This window comes from Amphiprion ocellaris, chromosome 14 (assembly GCF_022539595.1).
Source record: "Amphiprion ocellaris isolate individual 3 ecotype Okinawa chromosome 14, ASM2253959v1, whole genome shotgun sequence".
Taxonomy (NCBI): domain Eukaryota; kingdom Metazoa; phylum Chordata; class Actinopteri; family Pomacentridae; genus Amphiprion; species Amphiprion ocellaris.
This window is the reverse complement of record NC_072779.1, coordinates 13,271,877-13,298,997: the sequence shown is the minus strand read 5'-3', so window position 1 is coordinate 13,298,997 and position 27,121 is coordinate 13,271,877. Positions and strand designations below refer to the sequence as shown.

Genomic DNA, 27,121 nt, shown 5'->3' with positions numbered 1-27,121 from the left:
AGACTGAAGAAAACTGACTTCTAAAACTCCAAACAAATATTTTAAGAGCCCAATTCTCTCCTGCAAGAAAAACACAAGGAATACTGGGCTAAATCTCACAGTAAATTTGCTCAGTAAATGGCTGAGCTTTGTTAAAGTGAGAGTTTTCTCAGACAACAGAATTATTCGTCTCCTGCTGTAGCTGCCCTCTGTAAGGCTGCCAGTCTTTCCTGTAGAGCTGACTTATTCGCCAGAGCAACGGGGGGCAAAGTGGCAGCGTTATGGAGGTAAATGTCAAGTGCCTCATTAACATTTGTTTCCCTCTAGTAATTGGTCTCTCTTTATGAACGATACAGGACCTTGGGAGGGCACAGAGCTGTTCCTTCAGCTAACCAGCTGTCTACAAGGGCCAAAATATACAAGTTGCCCAGTTGTGTTGCATCTCATTCAGGAGAATGTTCATATCCTTGACAAAAACTTTAAAATTGATGATAATTATATTTATATACTCTAGCCATCTATCCAGCCAGTCAACCAGCATGTGTCTTCTTTCATACTGTTCAGCTCTGATAGATGCTACACCACTAGATCGATGAAACCAGAGTGGAGATGCGCATAATCATTGCAGTGGTTTACAGGTTCTGCAATTATTTTAACATTTTACAGACGTGTCCAAATTTTATTACCTCTTCAGATTTTGACAGAACTTTTGACAGATTCATTTTTAACAGCTGCAGGATTGCTGTTATGTCAGCCAAAAGTATGTTGTGCTTAATGATTAGGTATCAAGTCATGGCAGTGCTATTGTTGTGTCACTCTTAACTGCAAATGGTTTCCATAACTTCGGCTTACAGAAAATGTTACACAGAGGTACTTCACATGATTCTGCTTCAAAAATATTTCTATGAAACATGCATTTATAACCTTGATTGAAGTCATTGTCATTAAAAGAGAGAGACAAACTGGAAAATGATATATTTACACTTTAATGCATAGTGAACAGGTTCAGAAAATAGATTGCAAAACATGTTTTGACTCTTTATAACTATATTAGTAGCTCAATAACTTAATTGAAAAGTCAAAATTCCCTTTTGTGCAGGCCTCTGACTGCAACTCTGGGTAAGGTTTTAATGTTATCATACAGTTAAAGAAGCCTGACCCCTAATTTCATAAACAAGGCAATTGTAGAGTGTAGAAATAAGCCCAAATAATTTACGTCAAAATATAACCTGCCAGAGTCCCAGCTCTCCTGGATGTCCCCCATCATTTATTTTGCCATCTCATTCAAACCGCAAACCAGTTATTCTAGTTTGTGGCACCTGCTGCACAGTTTCTGGCACACTCCTCTGCACCATATAAAAATCCCACATTGTAATTCATCATCTACAGGCTGCAGAAACCTTCTTAGCTTCATTCATTATATATTCTTATTATTTTTCATGTTGTATTGAAACATCACAAAGAAATACATATACAGGGTTATTTAAGTATGACTTCTTTGTGGGTTTTTTGTTCTTTTTCTTATCTTTTTCTGCTGTTTAAGTCAGTCATTTTGTGCACTTTCTCAACTTGCCTGTACTCCTTTTAGATGTACCTAATTTCACTTTTACCCTGTTTATTTTTTTTCTTACTATTTTATCCATACAGGTGTTGTTTTTTGGATAACCTTTGTGTGATAAGGTGCTATATAAATGAATGTATTGGTTTGCTTTTGACATGTGTAATTATGTAATGCAAACATATAGAAAACGCAGTATGTTTTTGCATTTCACATGCATGTTTAATATTCCATATCCATATCATGCTACATGTAACTAGCCACGGTGAGCTCATAATAGCTGCACAACATGCTACATATGAGTTATTACTTAGCTAGGTGTATGACAAGGAACCCAGTTTGTTGTTTAGTTTGTCAACCAGAAAACAAATACATCAAAGACATTTCACATTTACATTTGTGCACATATTATCATCATTTTACTGCCACTATAAAGGGTTATTTTTTTATCCGAAACAAGCTAATTAGCTAAGTTGTGGAGCTCCAGCTGCCTCTGGGGTCGTACCATCATCATCCTCGGTGGTGGGCGTGTATGAACGGTTCGCTGCTAGCTACAATGAGAAATAACGTTTGTGAGGACAGAAAGCTAAACATTCCCGTCTGTCTGGCGGAGGCTCAGCAACACAGACTTTGTTGAGGTCCGGACGAAGATTCAACCGTTTTCGCGACTCTTTAACGAACACAGTCCTTCGTAGCCTTTTTTTCCGGCTAGCTAGTTAATCCTTAAGTTACCAGCAGCTAAGACTGTGACTTTAACGGACAGCGGCGACTCGGCGTGCTAGCTAAAAAAAAAAAAAAAAAAAAAACAACATCCACAACATCCATTGATGTTAACGTCCATCATTGTGTGCAGACCGCTTTCGGACACCGCCAGCGTTGTTAATTGCTGGGTTTCTGTCTAAGCAGGATGTTCGGGATGTCGGGATGACAGGAAGATGGCAAACGGGGTTGGAAGTGAGTAACGTCGTTACATATAGCGAATGTCATGACATGCTACCAGTTAGCGGTGCGTGTGGATGTTGCCAGCACTAAGTTCCCTTCATGGCAGCCTCCGCTCCCTGCAGGGGAGCCAGCAGCGACGATTAATGACTGTCATCACGAGTTAACAGCTCTCTGTACACTAGTGCTGGCTCCTGTTTAACACCGACTGTACCAACGACTCGCTCTTTGTGTGCTCAAGCCGAGTAGTTATGTGTCTACTGTCAACTGCTGGCGTGGTGGGCAGTTCGGTCATAAAATGGCATAAAAAAAATGAAGGCAAGAGTTTCCAGTCGACACCAGGCCTGAGAGCCACAGCAGGGAATCCGAGGGACATATAGGCTTTGTTGGGAGATACTGTGTAAAGTGTGTGTCATGTGTTGTCCCCCCCCTACATCTGCAGAACACAAGCTGCTTGTCATTGGACCAACAGAGCCATGGTCAGTGAGGGAGAAGCTGTGTTTGGCCACATCTGTCATGAAGAGTGGCGACCAGAACTGGTAAATGCACTTTCTGTTGTTTTTTAGTCCAAAGCTGGTGCCAGTGATTCTTTATTGCATGCAAAATTGTATGTTTCAGACTCTTAAGATACACCCATGCACAATCATATGTAATTGTTTTTTTTAAGATTACCTTGTAAGGTAAGACATTGTCAGTAAGCAGGGTTCTGTTGTTATTTTTGTCTCCCTAAGAACTTCAAAGGGTTGCTGCTGTGGTTTCCCCTCACAGCACAACAAAATGCAAATAAGATGAATTAACCATAGGTAGCTGTGCAGTTCAGTGACCGACTAGTTGTTACTGTTTTAAAAATCGATTCCCACACTGATTGGTCACAAGTAATAGCTTCTCAGCAAAGAGGGGTAAATGATGAGAAGTTTTCTTTTATGTAAACATATTGAAAACATAAATAAACACAGGCATTTCAACGAAATTTTGTGTTATTCAAAATTTGGATGTCCATTTCAAATATCAATCACTGGTCTCCTTGATCCGTAATAAGCGTTATCAACATCGCCCCTGAAAAATCCATATTGGTCTACCTCTAATGTAGTTGTCTAGCTGATGAGCTGTGATTAACTGGCATATTATCCATGGTACGCCCCAGTGCAAGTTGACTTTAATTTTGCATAATGTCTGCATGATTTCACAACCAAAAGACTAATTATAAAATAATTAAAGATGCCCTGTGGTGAAAAACTATTTTATTTACCTCGTTACCATGTCTAATTGTGTTTATATTTGCTGTAAAACACATTGTGAGAGAAACAAGCAGTCAGTGCCATGCCTGACCATTTCCACTTTGAAACTGCAGTGTAACGATGACAGTCTCAAAAATACAGATTTAAGACTTCCGGGGGTGAGCTGGTGTTCTCCAGCTGCAGCAAGTGGTGGAGTTGTGGATGAAAAAAGAGGTCATTACTTCATAGATCGGCAAATTCTCGAGGAAGCCACAGTGTAGAGTTACATCTAAGCTATTTTAAGGCAGGACAGAATCCTTTTCATAGACTACAACTTCTAAATGTGTCACTTTTATACACAGAGTTGAGTATTTAAGGATGTAATCAGTAACAGGAGAGAGACTTTAACAAATAAAATGACAAAATTGATAAACAAAACATGCGAATGAGACTGAAAAAATAGCTCTACCTCACCAGGACAGAAATAGGACAATGTTTTAGGCTTGAAGTGTTTGTCTTCTAGCGTTTTTCATCTCAACAGGGTGTCTGTCAGCCGAACCATCAAACCGTTTGCAGAACCTGGGCGACCACCTGACTGGTTCTCTCAAAAGGTATGACAAAATCTGAGGTTCAGTCTCAGAACACAGAAATGTAATTTCTGTTTCACGCATTATCTTTTGTCTTCTCGCAAAGTTGTTCTTGATTCTCCTTTGCATCTTCGCAGCACTGTGCCTCCAAATACTCTGAGCTCCTGGAAACAACAGAGGCCCCAAAGTGAGCACATAAGTGACTTTAACCTCCAGCATGCTTTTCTAGACCTGCAAGTTAAAACAGATTGCATAGGTTTACTTGTGTGTCAGAAAACACTGTCAAGAACTAATGCGTTTGTTACTGTCAGGCGAAAACGTGGTGAGAAAGGGGAGGTGGTGGAGACAGTGGAGGATGTGATAGTACGCAGGCTGACGTCTGAGAGGATCGAAGAACTAAAGAAGCTGATCAAAGAAACACAGGAGAAGCACAGGTAACACTGCGTGCCTTTGAACGGCATGAAGACATCGTCATACAGCCCAAAAAAACTAAATCACTGCATCATAAACTGCATTGATTCATTGCTGTTTTAATAGGAAGCTGAAGAGAGAAGCTGAACTGATTCAAGCTGGACACCTGGACTCCAAACTGGAAGATCTGTGGGAAGAAATTCGGCAGTAAGAGAAAACAAACCCTTCATCAGACTCGTTTATACAATTAAACCATACGTCTGTTTTCCCATTACTAGACATTAGAAATGCTGAAATATAAGAAAATATATCTTTTGTGTGTCTGCCAGGAAGAAGAAACTGGAGGAGGAGGAAGCAGAGTTAAAAAGAAAAAACACAGATGCTGCTTATCAGGGTATCTCCTTTAATTTTATGCTGTATTTTGTCATTAATTTAACCAATACTCCATAAATCGTGTTGACTTCTGAAATACAGCTGAGACGGTTCATCTGCAGTTACTTGCCCCCCTTGTTGAACACATTCATTATTCACTCTCGGCTGAAAGTGTCACAGATTTTAGAGCTTTTAGATTGATGGATAACATTGTATAGCTAAATTGGTTTACTGTATTACTGTAGAGTTGAGAAAAGTGCACAGGAAAAGTCACCTCAGAGGTGTATTTGTGCTTATCCTCTTAGAAATCAGCCCTACAGCCCTATTTATCATATGCACATATTCAGCTGTGTCAGCACTGATCTCACAGTAAATACTTGTCAATGTATTTCTCTTAACTTGAACCATTTAACCAAACACTGCAGAGCCAAGCTGCTTGACTGAGTGAAAGTCTGATAATAATTGCTTGTCTTTCTTGTTTGACAAACAGGAAAAAAGAGTAAGTCGACCATCAGCTTTTGCGTGACTGATAAGGAAATCCTCACTGTGGTGTTTCTCCCTCTTTCAGCCAGACAGGTGGCAAAGACCACTCCCAAGCGGATGCCCAGCGTCTCCATGCATTCGCCCTCAGGCTGTAGCTCCCCAAGCCAGGAGTTCTCACCAGGCGACCCACTCGAGTGCTTGACGCTGGATCTTACATCTACAAAAAATGTAAGTCTCTGAATGTTCAAAGGCACTTAAGGTCAGCCTCACTTTTCAACTGTCTCGCCTCCTTTTGTGATTTTAAAATGTTCTGTTGGTATTTTTAATAGGTACAGTGCTAATGTTTGGAATTATGTCAGATTAGTTCGGTTTTTGAGTTACAGCTAGGTATTGTGTGCCTCAAATTTAGATTTCTTCAAGTAATTTCTTGGTATTATAAGAAGGAGAATCCTTGTGCTATTGCATATCAAGTATAGCTGGGTCAATATAGAAGTGCAGGACTTTTTGTAACATAGTTGACAGGTATCATAGTTGACATTTTTGCTGTTTTCAGGCCTAAAAAAGACAAAGAAATACAGATAGATCAGCGAGCATTCTTTAACTCATATGGTGTTATTACTTCATGTTTCTCTCTGTCTGTCTTTAGGCTTCAGGAACAGCCAGGTTATTGACATTCACTGAGTCTTCTGGATCTAGTACCGACGACATCAGCCACGGGTCACTTCTGGATGACCCCACTCAGAAGAAGCTCATGGGCCAGAAAGCTACACCACCACCATCTCCACTCTTGTCAGAGTTACTGAAAAAAGGCAGCATCTTGGCCGCAAATTCCAGACTGGTATGTCGAGGGACCTTCTGTATTATGCCAGCAGTCCCAAACTCTATAATTAACATGCACGAAACTGCAGGGCATCCGTTCTTTATAGGATCATTTCTAGAATTACTGAGCATTCAGAAAGTATTTAATACTTCAGTTGTATATTCTGTTTCTGGTTTTCTTGGTTGTAGTTTGTTTGTACAATAGAGAAGACTGAGCTTTTTGTTATTTTTGCAAATGTATTAGAAATACAGCTTCGGATGGCTGCTCGATAGTTGGAATTAAAATTTGTTCCCGCTTTTTGTTGTTGTTGTTTTTTGACGAAGCCTGCTACGCTCTTATGAAATTCCAGTTTGTCAGAACGAGTGCATCTTTTATTAGTGTTTCTGCTTTGACATTTAGCGCCATCTGTAAAGATTGTAGTCAAATTGTAGAGATGCCACTTTAGATTTGTTTTATGTGCAAGATTGCATGGTTTACACACAAAAATTCCCTTTGACGTGATAAATTACTTTGTGTGAATCAGTGACAGAATTCCAGATTTGACGTGCTTTACAGGATCAGTCATGAATCCAAATACTTGGTGTACACTTTATGTTCAAAAAACAGATAAAATACATCAAATGTTTGACCTGTATGTGTGCATTTTATTCCAGATTGGGGACGGTGACCTGTCCACTGGTACTATAACAGGAGCACATGACTTGCAGCTGGCTCCACCTAGTCAACCTCATTCTCAGGCAACAGGTACAGATATGATGTTTGATCATTGTAAGATAATGATAATCTGTGAGGATAATATTCACTGTATTGGAGTGTTTATTTGACACTGAGTCAATGTGTATTCAGGTCATTTTCTTCATACAACAGAACTGAATCACAAAGTAAATAATTACATAAGATTACATTCTAGTGAGGGCTGACTATTGTTTACAGGCATTCTATCTTTATCTGTAGGAGAGTGCTACGTATTTGCTAATTTTGCTGTTTAATTCTAAATGTTTTTGCGCTTTCTCTATAAAACTGCTGCTGTTGTTTAAGCTGTTTGCTCATTGGCTGACTGAGTGCTTCGGCTGCTTTGCATGCACTCCGCAGTTTGTGTGTTAATGTGTGTATTTGTGTGTGCATGGCAGGCGCCCCGATGTTGTCCCGTCTCCTGGAAGCCGGTCCCACCCAGTTTTCTCCTCCGTTAGGTTTTATGGTCAGTGCAGACTCCGCCTCCAGTGTTCCTCTCTCTGCTGCCACTCCTGTTCCTGTTGACTCTACTGACACAGCAAGTACAGGTCCGTCCACTTTCACCTGCACAACACCTACACGCCAATCCTCCTCACAGCCTCAACATCACCTGCTGTGTAGCTAGTTTAATGCTAAACCCTGTTGTTCCTTGGTCACTTCTTCTTAACAGGCAAAGATGGAATGTAGTATTCTGACTACATTGAGATTAATAAGTTAGAGGTCAAACTATGACATGTACTATGTACCTTGGTTCACAATTTATGCACAATTTAATACATTAGATACTGGCACAACTAAAAGATTAAAAAGTTTACAGATACTTGTTGATAAAACTAAAGGTACCAAACAAGAGTTCAGGTTCGTTTTGATTGGAATTCAGATACAAGATAAAACTTGTATAATGTGACCTAGAAATAGCAAATTAAGGTTTTTAATAATAGCAGCTGAAAATCAGTTGTTGATTGTGTGCAGAAGTAGATGTGTTGGTGCCATCTGCACCTCCTGGGTGCCAGCCGGTCTCCACGGAGGATAAGGTGTCAGAGCTCAGCGAGGAGGATGTGACTGTGTCGTATATGGGTGATGAGCTGGACCTGAAGACAGTGGGGGACATTATCGCCATCATTGAAGACAAGGTTCAATATCTTCACAGCACAGAGATCAGTTGTGGAAAAGTAAAGCATTTATGAAACCTGTTTTGGGTTTTACAGAAAATTCAGTTTCTTTACAATGTGAATATTTTCATTATGTTCAGTTTAATTAGCTTACACGCCGGCATCAGTGCTGAGAAAAAGGCACACAGTAGGACCCATGTTTGATTTGTTTTCAGATGTTCTTTAAGACGTAGAGTTTTATGTCTTTTTCTACAGGCAGATGAGGCTGCAGAGGCTTTGGATGCAGCTGCAGTTGAGGCTGCTCTGTCCCTTTGTGAGGAGAATGGCCATACTCTGTCTGGTGCCTGGGATGCCGGGCCTTTCCGGCCTCATGAATCTCACCCCACAGTGCCCACAGGGGCTCCACAGTCCTCATCTCTTCACCGTAGCCTGGAGGGGAGGACAGAAGCTTCACTCTCCTCTCTGTGCAACAGTCAAGATAACCATCTTGCAGCATTTCCAATGGGACTGAGGAGCCTTCCTCCCACTTCCTCATCCTCACGCAACTCAAAGAGTTTGGAGCACTGCCACAGTGGAGCACCTCCACAGTCTGAGGCAATGAGAGAGACTGGAGGGGTGGTGCACCCGAAAAACCACATTTCATTGGATGTTACCATAAAATGTGAAAATGAGAAGTGGGCACAGCAAAGACCTGAAAAAACCCACAGAGGTATGCACATCCATGATTGAATATTAGTATTTACTAGCTTCATAACATGCATTTTGCATGCAACTATGCATTTTGCATAACCATTTCCTTCTTATTATTCATCTTTACTATCTTGGCAGACTCAATATTAGAAGATAGCCCACTGACAGAAAGGCATCCCAAGGTATAGCACCCAACGAGGACAAAACGAACATGATGCTTGTAATTGCTGTACTGAAATGCAGAGTGTGTTGCTCCACAGTATCCCTGCACTGTAGGCTTTGTTTTAACCTCTCTACATTTTCTCCATCTTTGTAGGAGATGAAGGTGAAGAACGGAATAAGTGGTGGGGGAAGAGAGAATGCCTCGGGGACTAAAGTGGAAAATGAGGTCAATGGGCCAGAATTGTGTGGAGAAGACGAGGGCGATGGGGTGGAGGAATTCTTTTCAGAGCCAGACGGAGAAACGGAGCTAGAGCCTGCGGCCAGCGAGAGCGAGGATGGGTACAGCCTTCACACGGCTTCCTCGTCTCTGCAGCTCCACACAACTGCAGACTCTATCCCCAGCAGCCCCGCTTCATCTCAGTTGTGAGTAATTCAAATTCATGCACATATAGCAAGGAACTAAAGTGTGATTTGTGTGAGATGATGGTGAAAGTGCAGCCCAGATGGTGCATAATGATGTTGTGTAAGCATATTGAATTTTCAGCATGTCATCCCGCAGACTAGTTTCTGTTCGTCAGTACCTTTTTTATGACATTTGCTCTTTTCCTACTTCCTTCTTTTGTGCTATCACTGTACAGTTCTGTGTGCAGTGAGGACCTGGAAGCTCTACAGGCTCACAAGATTTGGAAGAAAGCCATTATGCTAGTGTGGCGTGCAGCAGCTAATCACAGGTGAGGATTACAGAAACGCTAGCCACTGATGCTCAACGACCTCTGATATATTTCTGTTTTTGAATGTTTTGGATCATTACTTGAATGGATTTTATATGAACCTGTTGTAGGTATGCAAATGTCTTCCTTCAGCCAGTAACAGATGAAATTGCACCTGGATACCACAGTATTGTGCACAGGTAAGCACCAAACATGTTTGCTGTGGTCGCATTGTATAGCTATATTCATCTCATTAATTTAAAATTTTTGTATGAAAGTGTCTCCAACACCAGACTCAACTTGCTCTTTTTTTATTTACTTCTACAGGCCCATGGACCTGGCCACCATAAAGAAGAACATTGAGACCGGTTTGATACGGACCACCGCCGAGTTCCAGCGGGACATCATGCTGATGTTTCAGAATGCAGTCATGTACAACAGCCTGGATCATGACGTGTACCACATGGCTGTGGAGATGCAGCGTGATGTCCTGGAGCAGATCCAGCAGTTTCTAGCTACCCAGCTCATCATGGAGACAGCAGAATCTGGTATCAGCGCCAAGAGCCTGAGGGGCCGTGAGAGCACGCGCAAACAGGACTCTACTGACAAGGTGCTTCACTAGAATTTTGACAAAAGCAGAGAGTCAGAAGAAGAGACAAGGGTGAGACAACAGGCTGACTTTAAGGTAGAAGAAAGTGATGCCAAACTATATCTGCTGGCCATTTTCCAAAGCATGACATTTGATTTTAGATTGATTTCCTTTCAGGTAGCCATTGGTTTCGTATGCTATGACAATCAACTTTCTAAAATTTGAAAACTTAATGAGTTCAGAGTTTACCAAAGCCTGCATTAGCATTCTTCTTAAAGGAAACCTGTTGATTTCCATTCTTTCCACGACAGTATAAAAACAAATTGGCGGATAATTGGTCTGATGAACTACAATGAATATTTAGTCAACTTTTTATCGTTGATATTGGAAGTATGTTCTTAGATATAAATGGTAAATGGTCTGTATTTATATAGCGCTTTACTATACCTGAAACAATACCCAAAGCACTTTACATTATACATCACATTCACACACTGATGGCGGAAGCTGCCATGCAAGGCGCTAACCACGACCCATCAGGAGCAGTTAGGGGTTCGATGTCTTGCTCGTTGACACCTTGACATGAGATCGAACCAGCAACCCTCCGGTTACAAGACGGCCACTCTATCCACTGAGCCATGCCATTTTTAAGCCATTATTTTTAAAACAAGTACATCTACATTAGTGTACCACAATAAAGTAGCCTTGACAAAGCAACATCAGTCAAACTTTTTTGGTGTATAACACTTTCACAGCCCGGTGCCAGAATGCTTCATTGAAATTAAGAAGGTCTTTCTAGCTAATTATGTCCAATGTCCAAAATATTCTGTTGACAAACTAAAATCGAAGCAAATTCCAAGCATTACATGGTGATATTTCATAGCGTACTGATCTTAACTGAAACCAGTAGTTGACTGGAAGGTAGGAGAGGATTGTAAAACTTCATGCAATGCCTTGAAAAATGGTCGACAAGAATATATGTCTGTAGTATATGTTGTATGTAGTTCCTGAGTTACACATGCTGGCATGTTCCTTAAAAAATACCTGGTGTGGAAAAGTAGTGCAATGGCAGGGCAGTAAGGAAATACGTAGTAAATATTACACCATTGTCATATCAGTTTATAATGAAATATGTTCTTAAAGTAGCTCTCTTTAAGCTTGTTTCAACCTCGTTTTCAAAAGCTTGTTTTCAACATTTGTTTTATGTTGTGTGTTCTAGTTTTCTTGTCACTATTTTGCTTCTTCTTGAGACTTTCACTGACTTTCAAGTCGCAGCTCTGATGTCCATCGTTTCCCTCTTACAGGACACTGTCTCCATGTCCTCTCCTGCCTTCCTCCTTTCTCTTTTTGTAAGTACCCATTCTGTAGCGTGTTTAAAACTCTCCCTTTCTTTCTTGACTTTTTTTCCTGAAGCAAACAGAACAAGTTATATTTATCAAAACAAAGGAACCCTCATTAAAGTCATGCTTGACTTAACTATCTTGAAGCACAACTTGTTTGTCAAGTAGAACTCCACCATCTGTTTTCATATTTAAATGTGGTTGTTTCATCCCCCTTGTCTGTAGGATGGAGGCACCAGAGGGCGCCGTAGTGCCATAGAAGCCGACCTCAAGATGAAGAAGTGAAAAAAACAGTATGAAAATCTTGTCCAGCGGTGTCCCTGATCTGAAATGAAAAGACTGAGCTTATTGTCTCTCATTTGCACAGATACTCACTCTGCATAATGTGCAGTGTAACCTTTACTTGCACTCTAGATTAAATGGGTAGACTGTAAGGTGGAGAAGCTAATTTCTTCTGAGACAGCCATACAGACATGGATTATGTACTGTATAATCCCAGATTACAATGGGGCATTCTGAAAGACTAGGTCAAACCTTTCATAGATGTAACTGCAGATCACTTAGACTTAATCTGCCCTGAAGTTCCTTTGGGTCATATAAATGAAGCTAAAACTTACTCTAAGCCTACAATTGGCTGAAATTAAGTTTATTGGGCTCCTGGTTCAACTCCTTATTAGTGTGGTTGATTTTGTGAATTGCACCATGATGATATGTAAAACCAGAGGCCCAAGAGTCTTATTAACCTACAATTTCTAATGGTTTGAGCCCCAAAAAGTGACTCATCAGAGGGACACATTTCAAACATTTTCATTTCTCGTATAAAACTCTACTTTTTAAATATGTCTGTATTGTTTGTGTTGATTTTATCTATGCGACATTTCCTATGAAACATTACCTACATGCATATTCTGAGTCATTTTCAGTGCTTTTAAAAAAAAAGAACGACATTTATAAACTGTTTTGTGAACTTTAAAGTGTTAAACAATAAATATGTAAATTAATCTTCCACCTAACGTGTTAAATTTGCACAAGATGCATCCACAGTGCCAACCTAATAACAGACCACAGCAGCAACTGTTACAGCCTGACTTTGCTGTTTAAGAACTGAAACTCCCATGCAAAAAAAAAAAGAAATAAAATGTGCGCAGAAATCAGTGAGAACACGCCTGATCTTCCTGTTGGGAATTTAAATAGTTCACATTTTATACCTTTGTTTTTTAAGTCTAAAATTCTCTTTTGTCTGTTTTGTGAGATTGATGTTTGATGTGCTATATGTTAGAATGCTTGCAGATTTTGTCGAGATTGGGGTTAAGCAGCAGTGTCTACAAGCGTTACTTGCAAAAAACGTTACCACTGTTAGTTTTATATAACAGAACTGTTGTTGCACAGCGTTGTCTACATGCAGAGGGGACGCATCCTCTTTGACAATGCTCCCTCTCTGGTGTAGGAACCAATGATAATGAAAGATTTTGCTTCTGTTTAACCTTGTTCAGTATTATGTAAATTGGCCTGATGAATAAAACGGATTCACAGCTTTTATTTGAACTAGAGCCAAGACGTTTCCAGGTTTACCAGCTCCTGGTGCCACTTTGTTGCTGTTGTCAACTACCGCTGTGTCCTCCCTACTTTTCTGTTGATTGTGCAAATACATCGTGTTCATGTCCAAACAAAGGTTGTTCTATTTGTGTAGAATCCAGCCTGAGAATCCTGTTGAACAGGATAAAGTTAAGGTGTGATGATAATTTATACACCCTGTCAGCCAAATAACTCATCTTAGATCATCATCTTTTTGTAGAGTTGTGGATTTTTTTTAATGAACAAAACTGCCATCAATCTACACTCAATGAAAAAGCAAAAGGAAAAGATGTTTTCAATTTTTTAAATGCAAATGTATTAAAAATCTAAATCTGAAATATCTGATTTCCAAAGCTATTCAGACCCTTGATTTTATACTTTGTAGAAGCAACTTCAGCAGCAATTACAGCTCCTGTCGTCTCTACAGTCTTTGCACATCTGGATTTGACCAGTTTATCCTTCATGACAAATCCTCTCAGGCTCTATCAGATTGTATGGGATGTGTCTATGACCTGCCACCTTAAAGCGTCTCCACAGGTTGTCTGCGGTTTTTAAGATAGACCTTAAGTCCAAAGCTCTGTTAGAGTAGCCATTGGGTTCTTAATCACCTCCCTTCTTACTGGGTTCCTTCCTTCCAGTTTGGCTACATCTAGGAATAGTCCTAAAACAAACTTAAGTTTTCCTACTGAAATGATTGGATACCCTCGGCAGGATCTTTGCATCAACACAAATTTACCTCAAAGGTGTGTTTTCTAGCTTGTTTTTGGTCCTGACATGCAGCCACTTTAGCAGCAATTACACTTCAACTGTCTCCAGGCTTTGCACCCCTGGATTTGGCCAGTTTGTCCCATCCTTCCCGACAGATCATCTGAAGACATTCAGAATCTAGAAAGCCACTGGACAGAGCACATGTAGGCCACAATGCAAATGCATACAAACATTAAAGCTTCAAGTCACTCACGTGTTTATGTGGACTGTTTCTAAAGGCAGTAGTAGTGGATTGGACCAAGTAACCAGTAAAACTCAAGCTTGTGGGATATTTTACATGATTTAGTTGATATTTTTAAATAATAAGCCAAATATTTGATAAGCACTTCAAACCCTGGCCTTCTCTATAAGCATTGTTAGCAGGATGTGGTAATTGGTTTGGAGATTTGCTTTAATCACTTTAAAACTAAGAAACATAGAGTCCTTGATTTAATCAGCCCGAGCTTATGATCAGCCTAAACGAACGTTCTAACACTACACCTAAAGTAAGAGAATCTGTAGTCCTCTAATAATGATATTGAACAATGATTGCTAAATACGTAGGACACTTTTGGATACAGAAGCTTGTGTCTTAGTTGCTGTTTTAATGATGTGACCAAACATGAACCATTCAAAGAGTCAGTAAACCATAAATACCCAAATGAACAAATCAGACAGACCAAGTATACGTTCTGGTTACATCTTTAATTTTCTGATATTTTTGGCTGAAAGCTTATTTCTGCAGTGTTACTCAAGTCAACTCAACTGCAATGTTACTTCCACAACGATTGTTAACAAAACCTGACTTGTGTGTATCACAGTAAAGGATTTACATGTTTGTGACTTACAGTGTGGACCTGAATATTTTCCATTTATTAACATTTGTAGTGTCAGTAGTCATGAAGACGCGTCTGCCAAAAATGAATATGTAACTAAGAAAACACTCTCACTACCGTGCATGCAACAGTAACAATATGGAACACAGGAGTAAATATTAACTCAAAAGTGCTTGAAATGAACCTGAATATTTATAAGTATGAGAACAGCTAAGGCAGTTTGGCAGTCTTAGTGCACAGCAACATGTATTAGTCTGTATAGGGTTTTAAAGATTTGGGGTTGGTATAAAAAATTAAAGTTAACTTCACAAAGTTCCCTATTTATGATGACCAAACCTGACAAGAACATGACAAGTAAAAATCACAAATCTGGTTCCAAGGAGAAAGAGGTTTATGCCCACATAAATGTAGATTTCCAAATTAAAATGTGTCTTCTTGATAAAAGATCTGTATAAATAAAAGGTGTAGGATTTATAAAACATCTAGAAATTTGGACTGAAAACAAATTCTCTGAAAACAAAGTATTGCATGCCATTTAAACCACCATATGCTTTTACATACTGTTCACAATGGAGCTTCTGATATCTAGCAGGAACACTGTGAGGATGTGAAGGGACTTTTTGGGTAAACTGAGCTCCATGTGACAAATCAAAGTGACCTCTTCAGACCTCTTATAACAAAGAACAACAGTCATTTTTAAGTTTAAACCAGCAGCTAAAAGACTGGCTCCTGGATAGCAGAAGGTAAATAAATAAAGCAACAAACAGCAGTAGTGCAGGGAGCTGGAAGCTCTGCGGTGGGATTCAGCTCTTTTTTTTTTGGCAAGTACAACCTTTTATGATAAGAATATTAATCAGGAAAGAGTGGTCATATTTTGCAAAATTTTACTCTACAGTGCCTCCTATTGTGATAGTGCTGGAGGTCCAGTTGTCTGATTTGTCTGTTTTACTCACAAATAAAAAGGTCCTTTTAAATTTCACAGTACAGACCATCTCAGAATTGTCCAAAGACTACAGTATTATTTAAGTCACTGATCTCAATATTTCCTACAGAAAATAATGAGCCAAGATGCTCACGCCACATTCACTCTATTAACTACTAAATAAATACACCTAAAATTTCAGCAAGGACACAAAAACATCCAAAAAATCAATAGAGGTTAACTACAAAACCTAAATGGATAAAACATGTATGTGTGAACATACAACTGCCTTCACGACCCCGAAGGGAGACCCCCATATGTCATGCCATTTCTATAAGAAAGTTTAAAGGCTCAAAGACATCATACGCACTGCCACAGTGAGTTTGCACTTGATGCTCCTGCCACCACAGCCAGGGTTGGCAGCTAACATGCAACTCTTATTTTCTACCATCAAAGAGGAGAGAAGGCACATTGTTTCCAGTGGCATAATCTCCCACCGACTGCGCTGTACCCAAAGAGATTTCATTACAAAGTGGCTGGATTAGATAAATTACACACTTCACTAAAATGCGTTATTGGAAAGTCTGTAAAGAAACATGTTCTCCTCCGTGTCCTCATTTGCCTCTCTGACGCCCGACCAATCGATGCAGTTTCTCACAGTTGTCCAGCCTCATCGACTCGGCCTTCTGCTTTAACCGTTCATCTCGGTACAGCTGTCCGAGGTTTGCCAAGTCCGACTCTGAAAAGGGAAGGCAGAACGACAAAAGCAAGATGTATCACCTCTATTTTTAAAAGCTTTTTGCACTTAAAGGGAAATTTAGACATTTTGGAAATACAATCTACACTTTCTAGCAGAGAGTTATGAGAAAAGATCAATACTGCTCCCACATCTGCACAATAAATATAAAGCTACAGTCAGCAGTCTGTTAGCTTCACACAAACCCTCCGTGAACGGCACTTTTAAAACTCGGTTTGGTGGTTCTGCTTGTCGGCATCTTGGCAGTGCCTCACTCTGTCTAACTCCTTGCTATTTCAAAAATAAGCAAAGAGGTGTAGCATGTGTGGAGCTGAGGCAGGTGAATGCAAGTTCCTCTAGGCCGAGGTGTGATGACCCCTGAGGTCATCTTGAGGGAGGGTCTGGTTTTCTCTTGGTTTTGGGAGTGGTCGATGAGTGTGATCAGGAGCACCCAGTGTTTTCCTGGGTTACTTAAGAGCTGGCTTTATTCTAATCACCCTCTGCTTCCCTCCACAGGCAGCACGCACCCAGGTGTAGCGTTTTAGTTCTTTTGGGATTTGGTTTGCAGCTTACAACACCTGCACAGACATCATTCACAAATGCAGCACACACACACTGATTCTCACAACCCCATAATGTTTTGGCTATAATTTAATTTGACTTAAGTTGACATAACAGTCTTTAATTGTTATGCTAGGTGTGCTCTTTCTTTTGTTGTGGCCAATTTGAGCCAGGTCATACCAAAGGACTGTCTAAGAGGGCATCAACCTGTCTCTCAAAGTGGCCACACTGTTAATTAAACATAATTTTAAGCCTGAATACAATTTAAACAGGTAAGTTCTATGAAAAATATAAATCACCTCCTGTGCAGCTGTCATAAACTGGGACATTAGCTATAGAACCTAGAACCAATTTTATAAGTGGCTGTAAACATATAAAGTTGGACATTTTCACATGGGTTTTTTGGGGGGGATTGAGCCTCAAGTGGCCTATAAAGAAACTAGTTGTCACTAAATCACAATATATGACTTGTTTGAGCTGTTTATTAAAAAAATTAAAAAGCATACTTTTGCTATGTCACAGGGGATCATTAGGAAGTTTTTCTTGGGTATTACTGATTACTGGCCAACAGTGACTCTGAGGTCCATTGTAAGCTCTATATTTAAAAGTATAATACATGATAAAAAGTCTAAAAATGTCTAAAAACTGTGTTGCATTTTTTGTGCACCTATGTTATCCTAATGTGATTAAACCCAAAGTGAGCTGTAATTTTATGTAATATAATGGTGCATTCACTTTGGTCTCCGTCAGTGAAATCAGCAGACTAGCTATCCACGCTTTCATTTTTGCCATTCTACTGCTTGTATTGCCTGCTGGATTTTAGTATGATTGTTTCAACGTTGGTCAGGACATCAACTTCCATCAAACTCCAGCATCAAACTACATCTTTTGTTATTATTTTGATTGAAAGTCCCCCATCACCAGAAATCCCATATGGTGTGTTTAACATACACAGACATGAGAGCTCAATCTGATCTAATTCTGTCAATAAATAAATATACTTCCCAAAGTGTCTCACTATTCCTTTTAACAGTGCACAGCTGCATGCGATGTGAATTGGAGGGTCTGTTATTGAAAGTCTACCAAACGAGCCGCTTGCTTACTTTGCTGTTTCTCTTTCCAGCAGCTACTCTGCAAGTGTTCAATATAGTCGCTCTCTATGGTTTTCTCTAATTCGTCCAATGCAGCTCCACGATATTCCTTTTCAAAACTTTTATCGACATAGTATGGTACGCCCATGTGCTGCGTTTCCCTGGATACCACCAGCCCCATGGCCCTGCAAACAAAACACACAATTCAAATTTATTCAGTGGAGCCCAAGAATTTGTTAATGTGTCACTGCTGTAAGGCTGACGGTTGAACAGACTCACGGCTTATAGAAGAGACTGTAGGGCGGGTTAGTGGCCATCATCTGTGTAAACACTGATATGAGGATTAGCACCAACACGGGAAGAAGCTGCAGAAGCGCTGTGAAGGTGTTCTGTGGGAAGATAAAATCAGCACAGATTGCAAAGCATGTAATACTCTCTGTAGGCTGCACTAATTACACTGTACTCATGCCAGTGCAGTAGTTGAGTAAATGGGGGCTGCAAACATGTTAAAAACGTACTGAAACACTGTACTATGATTCTCAAGAGTGTGTTAATGATTAGAGTAATGCAGTGTTTCAACAAGAAGATGGCAACATAGTACTGTAGCACAAATCAGGGATTTGTGCTAATGTTTTATGAGTCACTGACCTGACTCTGGTTGTCCTCCACCACCACCTCCTCGCGCCTTTCATAAGCACGTCGACGACGAGGCTGATAAAACTGAGAGTAGGAGGCTCCCTGGTTGGTGTACACATGGATGTTTCCTATAAAGAGACACCGTTTTACTGCATCTACACTTTCACAGTAAGACAACAGATAATACTCCTAATTATTATTGTTGCCATTAACCATAGCAACAATAATAAACAATATTGAGAACACTAATAATAAATACCACTACTAAGGATAGACTACATTATGTAAAAGCATTTAAGATTGAATTAAAAATAAATGAAAATTCAATTTCATCACTCATGGATTTTATTTGTTTTTGTGCAAGTTCTTCACTGAGAAAACATAGCTGTGAACCACTCTGAATGGTGACCTTGCAGTGATCCTTCTTTTAACATACCTGTGGGGAACCGTCCTCCAAAGAAAATGTTGAAGAGTTCCTCTGGGGAAATGTCGGCCTCAAAGTCTCTGTGGAAGCTTCGGTAGTGTCCGTGGCGACTGTGGGTGGAGTGCTGGGGTGCATTCAAAGCTGTAGACTGATCTCCATACTGATCATACTGCTGCCTCTTCTCTGGATTGCTCAGCACCGCGTATGCATTGCCTATTGCTGTTGGGAGAGAGGGGAAACATTTGGCTGTGGCAAACATGAAATCCAATGTGTAGTTAGTAAGAGTTATGCAGGGAGTTGTCCTTTAAAGTCAGTCAAATCAAAATACCTACATTAATGCAGATTTTAAATTACAATATTTATTATATATTTTTTTAAAAACAAAAATGTCTTCGGTGTAAATGAACTTTCACCTTGTCCGAGTCAAAGTTCACTGCGCATGTCAAACCACCACGTCACTCTGCTGAAGCGTCCGGACGCAGACACTTCGGGAAGCTAGATGTGGTTTTTACCCCCAAAACACGACAGAGAAGTGAAAGAGAAAACACTATTTTCACGATGACTGGGAGGAAGAGTTCTTTTTCACGACAGTGAAAGATAAATGTATGTATTTGCGGGGCGACTTTTGCGTCGGCAAAGCGGCACAATGTGGAGAGATGCTACTTTAGCCGCTACAAAGCTTCCATGCTAACTAGCCACCTGGTAGCACACATAGACTGTATGCGGACTATGGACAGGAAAAGCCCCGCGGACTTAAAGGCAGTTTTGACGTCTACTACGCGGCGAAAAGTTTCTTCGTAGAGAAAAATGTACCATTAGAAAAACTTGTTTAGTGATGACTGACGGGGCTCCTCCATGACGGGTCGGCATGCAGGCTTCATTGTACGATGCAGAGGTGATCCAGACTTCCCAACATTCCTACATTACCACTGCAGCATTCACCAGCAGGACATATGTATGTACAAAAGTGGCCGGATTTGATCATGTGATGACTCGTGTCGTGAAGATCATAAATGGCTCCAAAGCCAAACAACCAGGACATTGAAGGTGCTGCTGGAGGAGCTGTTAGCTGAACATTGTGACCTGTTACTACACACAGAAACCCCATGGATCAGCAGGGGAACAGTTTTGCAGCGTTTTCTGTCACTGTTGGCCGAAATCAGAGTTGATGCAATTCAAAGGGGAAGACACCTTGCTGCTTGAGGACACAGTGGATTCTTGCCCTTGCATTTTTAACGGACATCACTGGGAAACTGAACCATCTGAACTGTGAGCTGCAAGGTAAAGGTACGACTGTCCTGACATAAGCTCTGCAATGCCAGGCTTCCCACTAACTCACATTTATAGACAAAGAAAGAGGTAACGTATGTTGTCATTCAAAACACTGTGCCATTACACAAATATATGAAAAATAATTTGTTGAAAACGTAATGATTTGTTGTTATGACCTGTTAAAAATGTTGCAATGCTGGTGAAAAATGCTGGTGATTAGTACTAATGTGATAGGATTCATTTCAAAATGTGAAAGAGCTGATTTTTTTTTCTTACATAACTGATAATTTGTACAAACATGGTTTGCACAAATGAAGCATGATTTGATGACAGGTAATGATTTCCTAAAAATGTTAGAAGTGACAATTTGCACAGAAATGTAACTGGTGTGATTTTGAACAAAATGCTGCAAATATACTGATTCATACAAAACTGCCAAGAAAGATATTTAAAAAAGTTTCAGAGATGGGATACCTCTGACTTTTAAATATTGGAACAGATTTCCATATATGTGTGTGTGTGTGTGTGTGTGTGTGTGTGTGTGTGTGTGTGTGTGTGTGTGTGTGTGTGTGTGTGTGTGTTTCCTACCATCATTGTTGTGGAAATCGTTGTTAAAAAATTATTGTAAGGAATAATTAACATAAATGTGATCAGAAAGTCTTTTTACATATTATTTTCATTGTTATTATTATTGTTTAAAGATGATGGCACAAGTTGGCTATTGAGGAAGTTTGTATCAAACAAGGTGCCCTTCGTACTACTCAGTACCCTTGAAGTTGCTCTCAGGTTCAAAAAGGTTGGCGACTCCTGCTTTACACAAACCCTACCGCTAACACTATGGTGTTATAAAAACTAGAGCAAATTAACATCAGCTGTTCTGCCACTAGATAACAAGTTACTACACCTACTGCAGCCTACAGCTTGCTGGACAGTTCTGCATCTTTGTTGGATACCAGAATTAGCGGAACAGTTCAGTCTCCTTATTTAAACTTCCAAAGACTGATGAGATGAAAAAGAGATGGACTGATTTTGTGAGGAGCCACACTGATGGAAAATATCAACACCTCCTCTGCAGTGACCAGGGAGTTGTTCAAATTTTCATCTGAGACAACTGTGATTCACAGATAAACTGCTACTAGTGAATGTGGGTTAAACCGATTAGCTCCCTCCCTCGTCTTCATCATCATATCCTGAAAACATCTGGTGTCATCATCAGTAAAAGTGGTTGACTACGCTTGCTGTATATGTCCTTTAGTGAACATATCCCAAGAATATCAGAGCCAAGAACACTACTTATTGGTTCACGATTTTGAAACCTAATTTTCTATACTTGAAGATTTATTTCAAGTTCAAATTTGGCTGGGTGGCCAGTAAAAAAGCTTTCTGTGGTGTGACAAACTCAGAATACATATTTATTACTGCTTTAAACAGATTTTAAAAGAAGCGAATAGTGTGGTTTGCAGTGGCGACTTCAAGGGAATGCAATGAATTGCTACAAACCAGGAGTTTTCAGTGTCTGAAATTGTGATCCTAATTCAGTTAAACTCGCTCCAGACGACAACTTGAGGACCATTTTCTTAGGCAATTTTTGTTCACATTTTGACAGACTGGCACAGTGATAAATTTGCTGTTTGTAAAGTATCCATGGCTGTACAGACTACTTACTATTATCACTGGATTACTGTGATACTGAGGAAAGCTTGTGATGATATCCAGGCAAACAGTAAGAAGAAATATCTTTCTCTAGGATTTTAATTGAATTTATGGGCATTATCCACAATAGACATTGATGCTAATCCTTAGAAAGTGTGTATCACATTGTTGTGTGTGTGTGCTCAGATTTTACCGAATTCTGTCTCTGAGAAGGAGTGCAGTGCTATTTGAAAGCCATCGCTGCTGCCTGTAACTGTAGTGGTAAACAGGCCAAACCAGACAGCCAAACACAGTAGGTAACCTTTCATTTTTTTCACAGCGCCTGTCCTCTACACCTCATGCGGTATCTTTGACTTATTCTTTTAATTTGCACTTCCCCTCCCTGGAAGGTGCAACTCACAGTTTAAAAACTCCTGCCATAAATGAATACAAACAGTCCAACACAGAACTTTTGAACTTGATTAAAACTGCTTAAACTGGTTTACCAAGCTTAAAACTTAGCCTCTGATGAAGTTTGTCTACAAGCAACAGAATGTCCTTTGTGTGACCATTAGAGACTTGTCGTTATTTGTGCTGAGCAGTATGTTTATTATAGATAGCATGAAAATGAACAATAGTTTTAGCATTTTATCTCACAGAAAATGATGTTTCTCCACTACAAAGTCCATACCTTTGAAAGCATCTGTGGCTCCTGGAGCGAAATTCTTGTCAGGGTGAAACTTCAGGGCCAACTTCCTGTACGCCTTCTTCAAATCTTCATCGCTAGCATTTTTGTTAACACCAAGGATTTCATAGAAGTCCTTGCAATTCTTTATCCTGCAGTAAAAAAGCATATTGGATGTCTAAAAACTGACACATACACACTCTCTCTGTGCATACCCTTCATACAATATTTAGTAACAAGTACACTAACAGAGAGCTATATATCTACTGTATACTGAAAGAACCAAGTAAATGAATGACCTTTACAGTCCATGTTATGAAAAAAAATGTGATTAGTGCTTACAGTTACTATAATTTTGTTACCCTTTATTAAGTAAAACATATTGTTCAGTCAAAGAAGGCAGCTGGCAGCAAACTTATTGATCTGCTTTGCTAGCGTAGCGCTGTATCTGTAGGGAGGACACCACAGGTGGTCTGAAATATTGAGGAATTGGTCACAAGAGATACTCAGTGATGGGTCGTCTTTGATTCAGATCAGTATAAAAACAACAGAGTAGAAAAACAGAGATGGCAGTCCCTCGCTGCATAACAGTAAGAAAAATAAATGCAGAAGTATCACTGTTCACCTGAGAACACCCTGGCGTTGATCCTCAGTGTAGCTCTTCTTTTCATCACCGCTTGGATTACTCGTTTCGTTGTTTCCTGTGTCCTTGTCTCTCCAGCCGGTTGGCGGGGGCACGTGGTTTGTCTGTGGAGCAGCACTGCTTCCATTCCTTAGTATGGCATCTATCAGCACTGCAAACAACAACAACAACACAGTCTGTGGTCAACTGGCAATCCAAGTATGTAAAGAAGATAGAGAAAGTTTAATCAAAAATATCATACATCAAAATCAATACGAAAATTATGATTAACAGCAAATTTTTTTATGGTAGGTCTTGACTACACAGATTGTGGACTATCTCTGAAATTGTTTTTGAGGGATAGCTATCATTCTTTTAACAGGCCTTATATTGTGTTTTTGTTGTTGTTGTTATTTGTAATATAATTTTGGTGGAGAATACTGTCAAATACAAGACTCCAAAATCTCCCACAGTGTGGATCTGGTAAAGTAGATGGCCACAACGCTAGATTCAGAATACATTCATACTCCAAGCTTTCACAACTTCCCTGAGCACAAACATTTGTGGACACTTCTCCAATCATTTATTCAGCGTTTTCTGTAATTCATCACCCATCTGTGTATCACCAGACTGACACTGACAGTGCAGCACATATTCAGTCCTTGCAAAGTATGCACATTATAAAACATTACAACAAGCTGTAAGATATAGCTGGGATCATTTAAGTGCTATGTTTAAAAAGCTATCAGTAATCTATGGCAGCTTATTGATCCTGGTTAGATATCATTATTGCAAAAGCAACTGGAGAGAGTAAAGCACCTGCAAACAGTCATATTTTCACACAGCGCTGCCCTACAGTCTGTGGTTCCCTCCATGAATTGCAAGGGGGAAGGGTGCCCTAAACACAACCTAAAATTCTGCATGCAGCACTAACATACATTAAGTCTGAAAGCTGCATGGCTCGTTTTGTATCTCCATCTGAAAATAACGACTCTGTGCATCGATCCTGAAATCTGACAGTACACTGCCTACAGTGAACAGGCTGGGATAAGTTAACTAGTAGACCAAGGTTTAGCTAGTCGGACTGCCATTGCAGAATGTGCGTCAGCTAATTTTACCTCTGGCCCGGGTGCTGGGGTAAATATTCTGCGCTTCATATAGCAGCTGCAACGCCCGATCCTTCCGTCCGGACCGTAAACACAGCTTCGCCTTCTCTATCAGTCGGTCTGCCTCTTCTTTGTCCATTTCAGCGGTACGGGGGTTATTCCGGGAGTCCTGTCGCCGTGTGTGGAGGTCTGTCCCTGGACACCGTGCGCCAGTATCATGTGTTGAGCCGCTTCAGCTAACGGTAGATAGCCGGTTAGCTTCGGTTACCGACAGCTGCGTAACGTTAGCTCGGTGCTGCCCGCAGTCACTCAAAGTCCGTCGCACTATCCGATTAGCGGACGACGTTGTCAGGCTGCAAGCAGGCCCGCAGTTGGGCCATTATTCAAACGGAGAGTCTTAAAATGGACTCTGTGTGCTGTCCGCTCGGTTAACGGTGTTTAACGGCCACCGTGTTCATTTAAAAGCGTCCTGCTGTCCTGCGATGGACGAGAGGTGGAGGCAGGACCGCTGTGATGTCACATCCGGTGCAGCTAGCTGTCAAATCTGAGGAAAACCGTCCCGTTGCTGAAGTAAAATGACATTTATTCGCCTGTCTGTTGGTAAGTAAGTCAGACGTTTAGTTTTTATATGACATTTTGCTTTTCCTGTCCTGTACTATGTTGTTTTACGGTGTTTGTAAAACCCAGACGGCCGAGTAACATCAGCAGGTGTAGGCCTGCTGTGGTGCTGATGCTGCATTCAAGGACTTACATCAAGGCGTACCTCCGATAAGTGCTAGTGGTGCATTCAAGTGTCAATCAAAGCTACAAGAAGCTCTCATTTCTTTGTTTGTTTTTCTTATTATTATTAGCAGAAGTAGTATTAGTATTTTTACCATAGCTTCGGCATATTTCATGGGATCACGCAAAACCACTTTCTTCTATAAACATTTTTGAGACACATGGCATTTTCAGGGCTATAAAACATATTTTACCTCTTTTGAAAACCGTAACCAAATTAACTTTCCATCCACTGTGAAGCCAAAATCTCATTTTCGTTCAGTACCGATTTTGTCTACATCCAGCTTAGAGCATCATGGGGTGTATCATAATTTACATAGCAAAATTGCACCAATTAAATGTCTGACATAGAATAATAAAAACAAGCATTGGTTCTCTGGATCTATTTTCTGATAAATCATTGGAGAAAAGGTCTCATAGATTGTGATACCTGTAATGCATGTAAACTTCATTTGATTTGGAGTAAATTTTTTTGTTTTTTTTAGCCCTCAAAATTGTGTGTGATGGTCTCTTTTAAAAGGTTCAAAATGCTGCAAAAAGTCATGTGGTTTAAAAAAAAAGCATGAAACCCTCTATGTGCTTTTCATGGCCTGGAATTCTGAAAACTTTCAAATTTTGTATAGCTTCAATCTATAAGTGTGTTAAAAAAGTTGATTCTCAGGGGTCAGGTGAGAGGCACTGATTGATCTTTTCATAAGATGCCTCTTAAGGTGTATGACTAGGTGTTTTCGTTAAATTTTGTTTTTGTTTGTTTCCTCATTTTTTAATTTCAGCCATAAGGTGGCACAACATAGACTTTGACTGTGACACAAAAAAGTGGGCTTGTAATGGTTATTTTAAACTCATTTTGAGATGTATATTTTCAAACATTTATCAGAAATTTCATGAAATTTTCTTGTTTTATTGTTAACTTATTGTAAACCCACTAGCTTTGGTAATATCAATTCAATTTAACTGAAAATACTTTTTTCCAGATGAATTTAGAAATGTAAACATTAGTTGTCTGATTTGAATTCTTTTGACTTCAAATAATTAGTTTTTCCTACATAAGAGACTTTAATCAGATCATTAAATCAAGTTTTGAAAGAAACATCACTAGCATCACAACATTAGCATACTTGCTACCATGCATTGTTAACACGTTTATTAAAAATCTCCCGAGTCTCCTTTTTTTGTAGAATGAAAACTTGCTGTGTTATTTTTTTTTTAAAAATTCTGTTTCTTTACATGAAAACACAAACAGTGCCAATCGTGAAGAAGGTTGTAGTTGTAATCTTAAACTTCACAGAACTAGACAACAATGAAAAGCTACAGATTCTATTAGAAGGACATGCAGTTGATGTAGCTGCACATTATGAGACTGCATGCCTCAGACTAAGAAACACAAATATTCAAAAATCTTGGCATTGCTTAGGGTTAGGCTGACCCTAGCCCTAAACCTAAACCTATGAAACACTTACACAGAAAAAAATATTGCTTTTTATTTAACATTTTGATCCTCATATTTTATTAATTATACTTAATAAATTGTACTTTTCTCTACCTAAATTTCTTATTGCTATTCTTTTTTGTTTGTTTAATTGCACAACCATTAATGCTTTAGCAACACTGTTAACCCGTTATTAATGAAACTAAAGCATATTGAACTGAAATTACAGTCAACATACTTGGTTGGCCACATTGTACACTGAGGCATTTATTTTGTTATTACTTTTAAATGTATCTGGATATAAGTTGAAGTGAAGTGAAAGTGGGCATTAATACCTCCACCAGTGAATTAAAACTATGCCACATG

General features: G+C 39.7%; 2 protein-coding genes across 5 annotated transcripts; one reads left to right on the top strand and one right to left on the bottom strand.

Moving 5' to 3' along the window:
* Nucleotides 1-2,054: 2,054 nt before the first annotated feature.
* Nucleotides 2,055-12,855, top strand: brd8a (bromodomain containing 8a). 4 transcript variants are annotated; one of them, XR_004847168.2, is made up of 20 exons: nt 2,056-2,491; nt 2,919-3,015; nt 4,235-4,304; nt 4,418-4,467; nt 4,592-4,714; nt 4,818-4,898; nt 5,021-5,085; nt 5,632-5,774; nt 6,193-6,384; nt 7,020-7,110; nt 7,497-7,646; nt 8,071-8,270; nt 8,466-8,919; nt 9,039-9,082; nt 9,217-9,485; nt 9,701-9,793; nt 9,904-9,972; nt 10,100-10,433; nt 11,666-11,710; nt 11,927-12,855. XR_004847168.2 is itself a non-coding variant. In XM_023268016.3 (20 exons), the coding sequence occupies exons 1-20, from the start codon at nt 2,473-2,475 to the stop codon at nt 11,984-11,986; spliced, it is 2,559 nt and encodes an 852-aa protein (XP_023123784.1). In that variant the 5' UTR covers nt 2,056-2,472; the 3' UTR covers nt 11,987-12,855. The 4 variants fall into 4 exon arrangements, 3 of the variants coding, with proteins under 3 accessions (XP_023123785.1, XP_023123784.1, XP_023123783.1); XM_023268016.3 differs by having other exon boundaries at nt 8,071-8,231; nt 10,100-10,382; XM_023268015.3 differs by having other exon boundaries at nt 10,100-10,382.
* Nucleotides 12,856-14,709: 1,854 nt separating this feature from the next.
* Nucleotides 14,710-25,059, bottom strand: dnajc18 (DnaJ (Hsp40) homolog, subfamily C, member 18). Its single transcript, XM_023268031.3, has 8 exons — nt 24,559-25,059; nt 23,444-23,612; nt 22,825-22,970; nt 19,242-19,448; nt 18,818-18,933; nt 18,449-18,558; nt 18,182-18,354; nt 14,710-16,520 (listed from the first exon to the last, which is right to left on the bottom strand). The coding sequence occupies exons 1-8, from the start codon at nt 24,683-24,685 to the stop codon at nt 16,396-16,398; spliced, it is 1,173 nt and encodes a 390-aa protein (XP_023123799.2). The 5' UTR covers nt 24,686-25,059; the 3' UTR covers nt 14,710-16,395.
* Nucleotides 25,060-27,121: the final 2,062 nt, after the last annotated feature.

Excerpts from the sequence above, each read along its gene's own strand:
- dnajc18 (XM_023268031.3), bottom strand. The coding sequence starts at position 24,685 with ATGGACAAAGAAGAGGCAGACCGACTGATAGAGAAGGCGAAGCTGTGT. Across the intron at positions 19,449-22,824 it reads AGCCACAGATGCTTTCAAAG|CAATAGGCAATGCATACGCG; the intron begins GTATGGACTTTG and ends CTCTCCCAACAG. Across the intron at positions 18,355-18,448 it reads TACAGTCTCTTCTATAAGCC|GGCCATGGGGCTGGTGGTAT; the intron begins GTGAGTCTGTTC and ends TTTTGTTTGCAG.
- brd8a (XM_023268015.3), top strand. Across the intron at positions 4,305-4,417 it reads CTGACTGGTTCTCTCAAAAG|CACTGTGCCTCCAAATACTC; the intron begins GTATGACAAAAT and ends GCATCTTCGCAG. Across the intron at positions 5,086-5,631 it reads CACAGATGCTGCTTATCAGG|CCAGACAGGTGGCAAAGACC; the intron begins GTATCTCCTTTA and ends TCCCTCTTTCAG.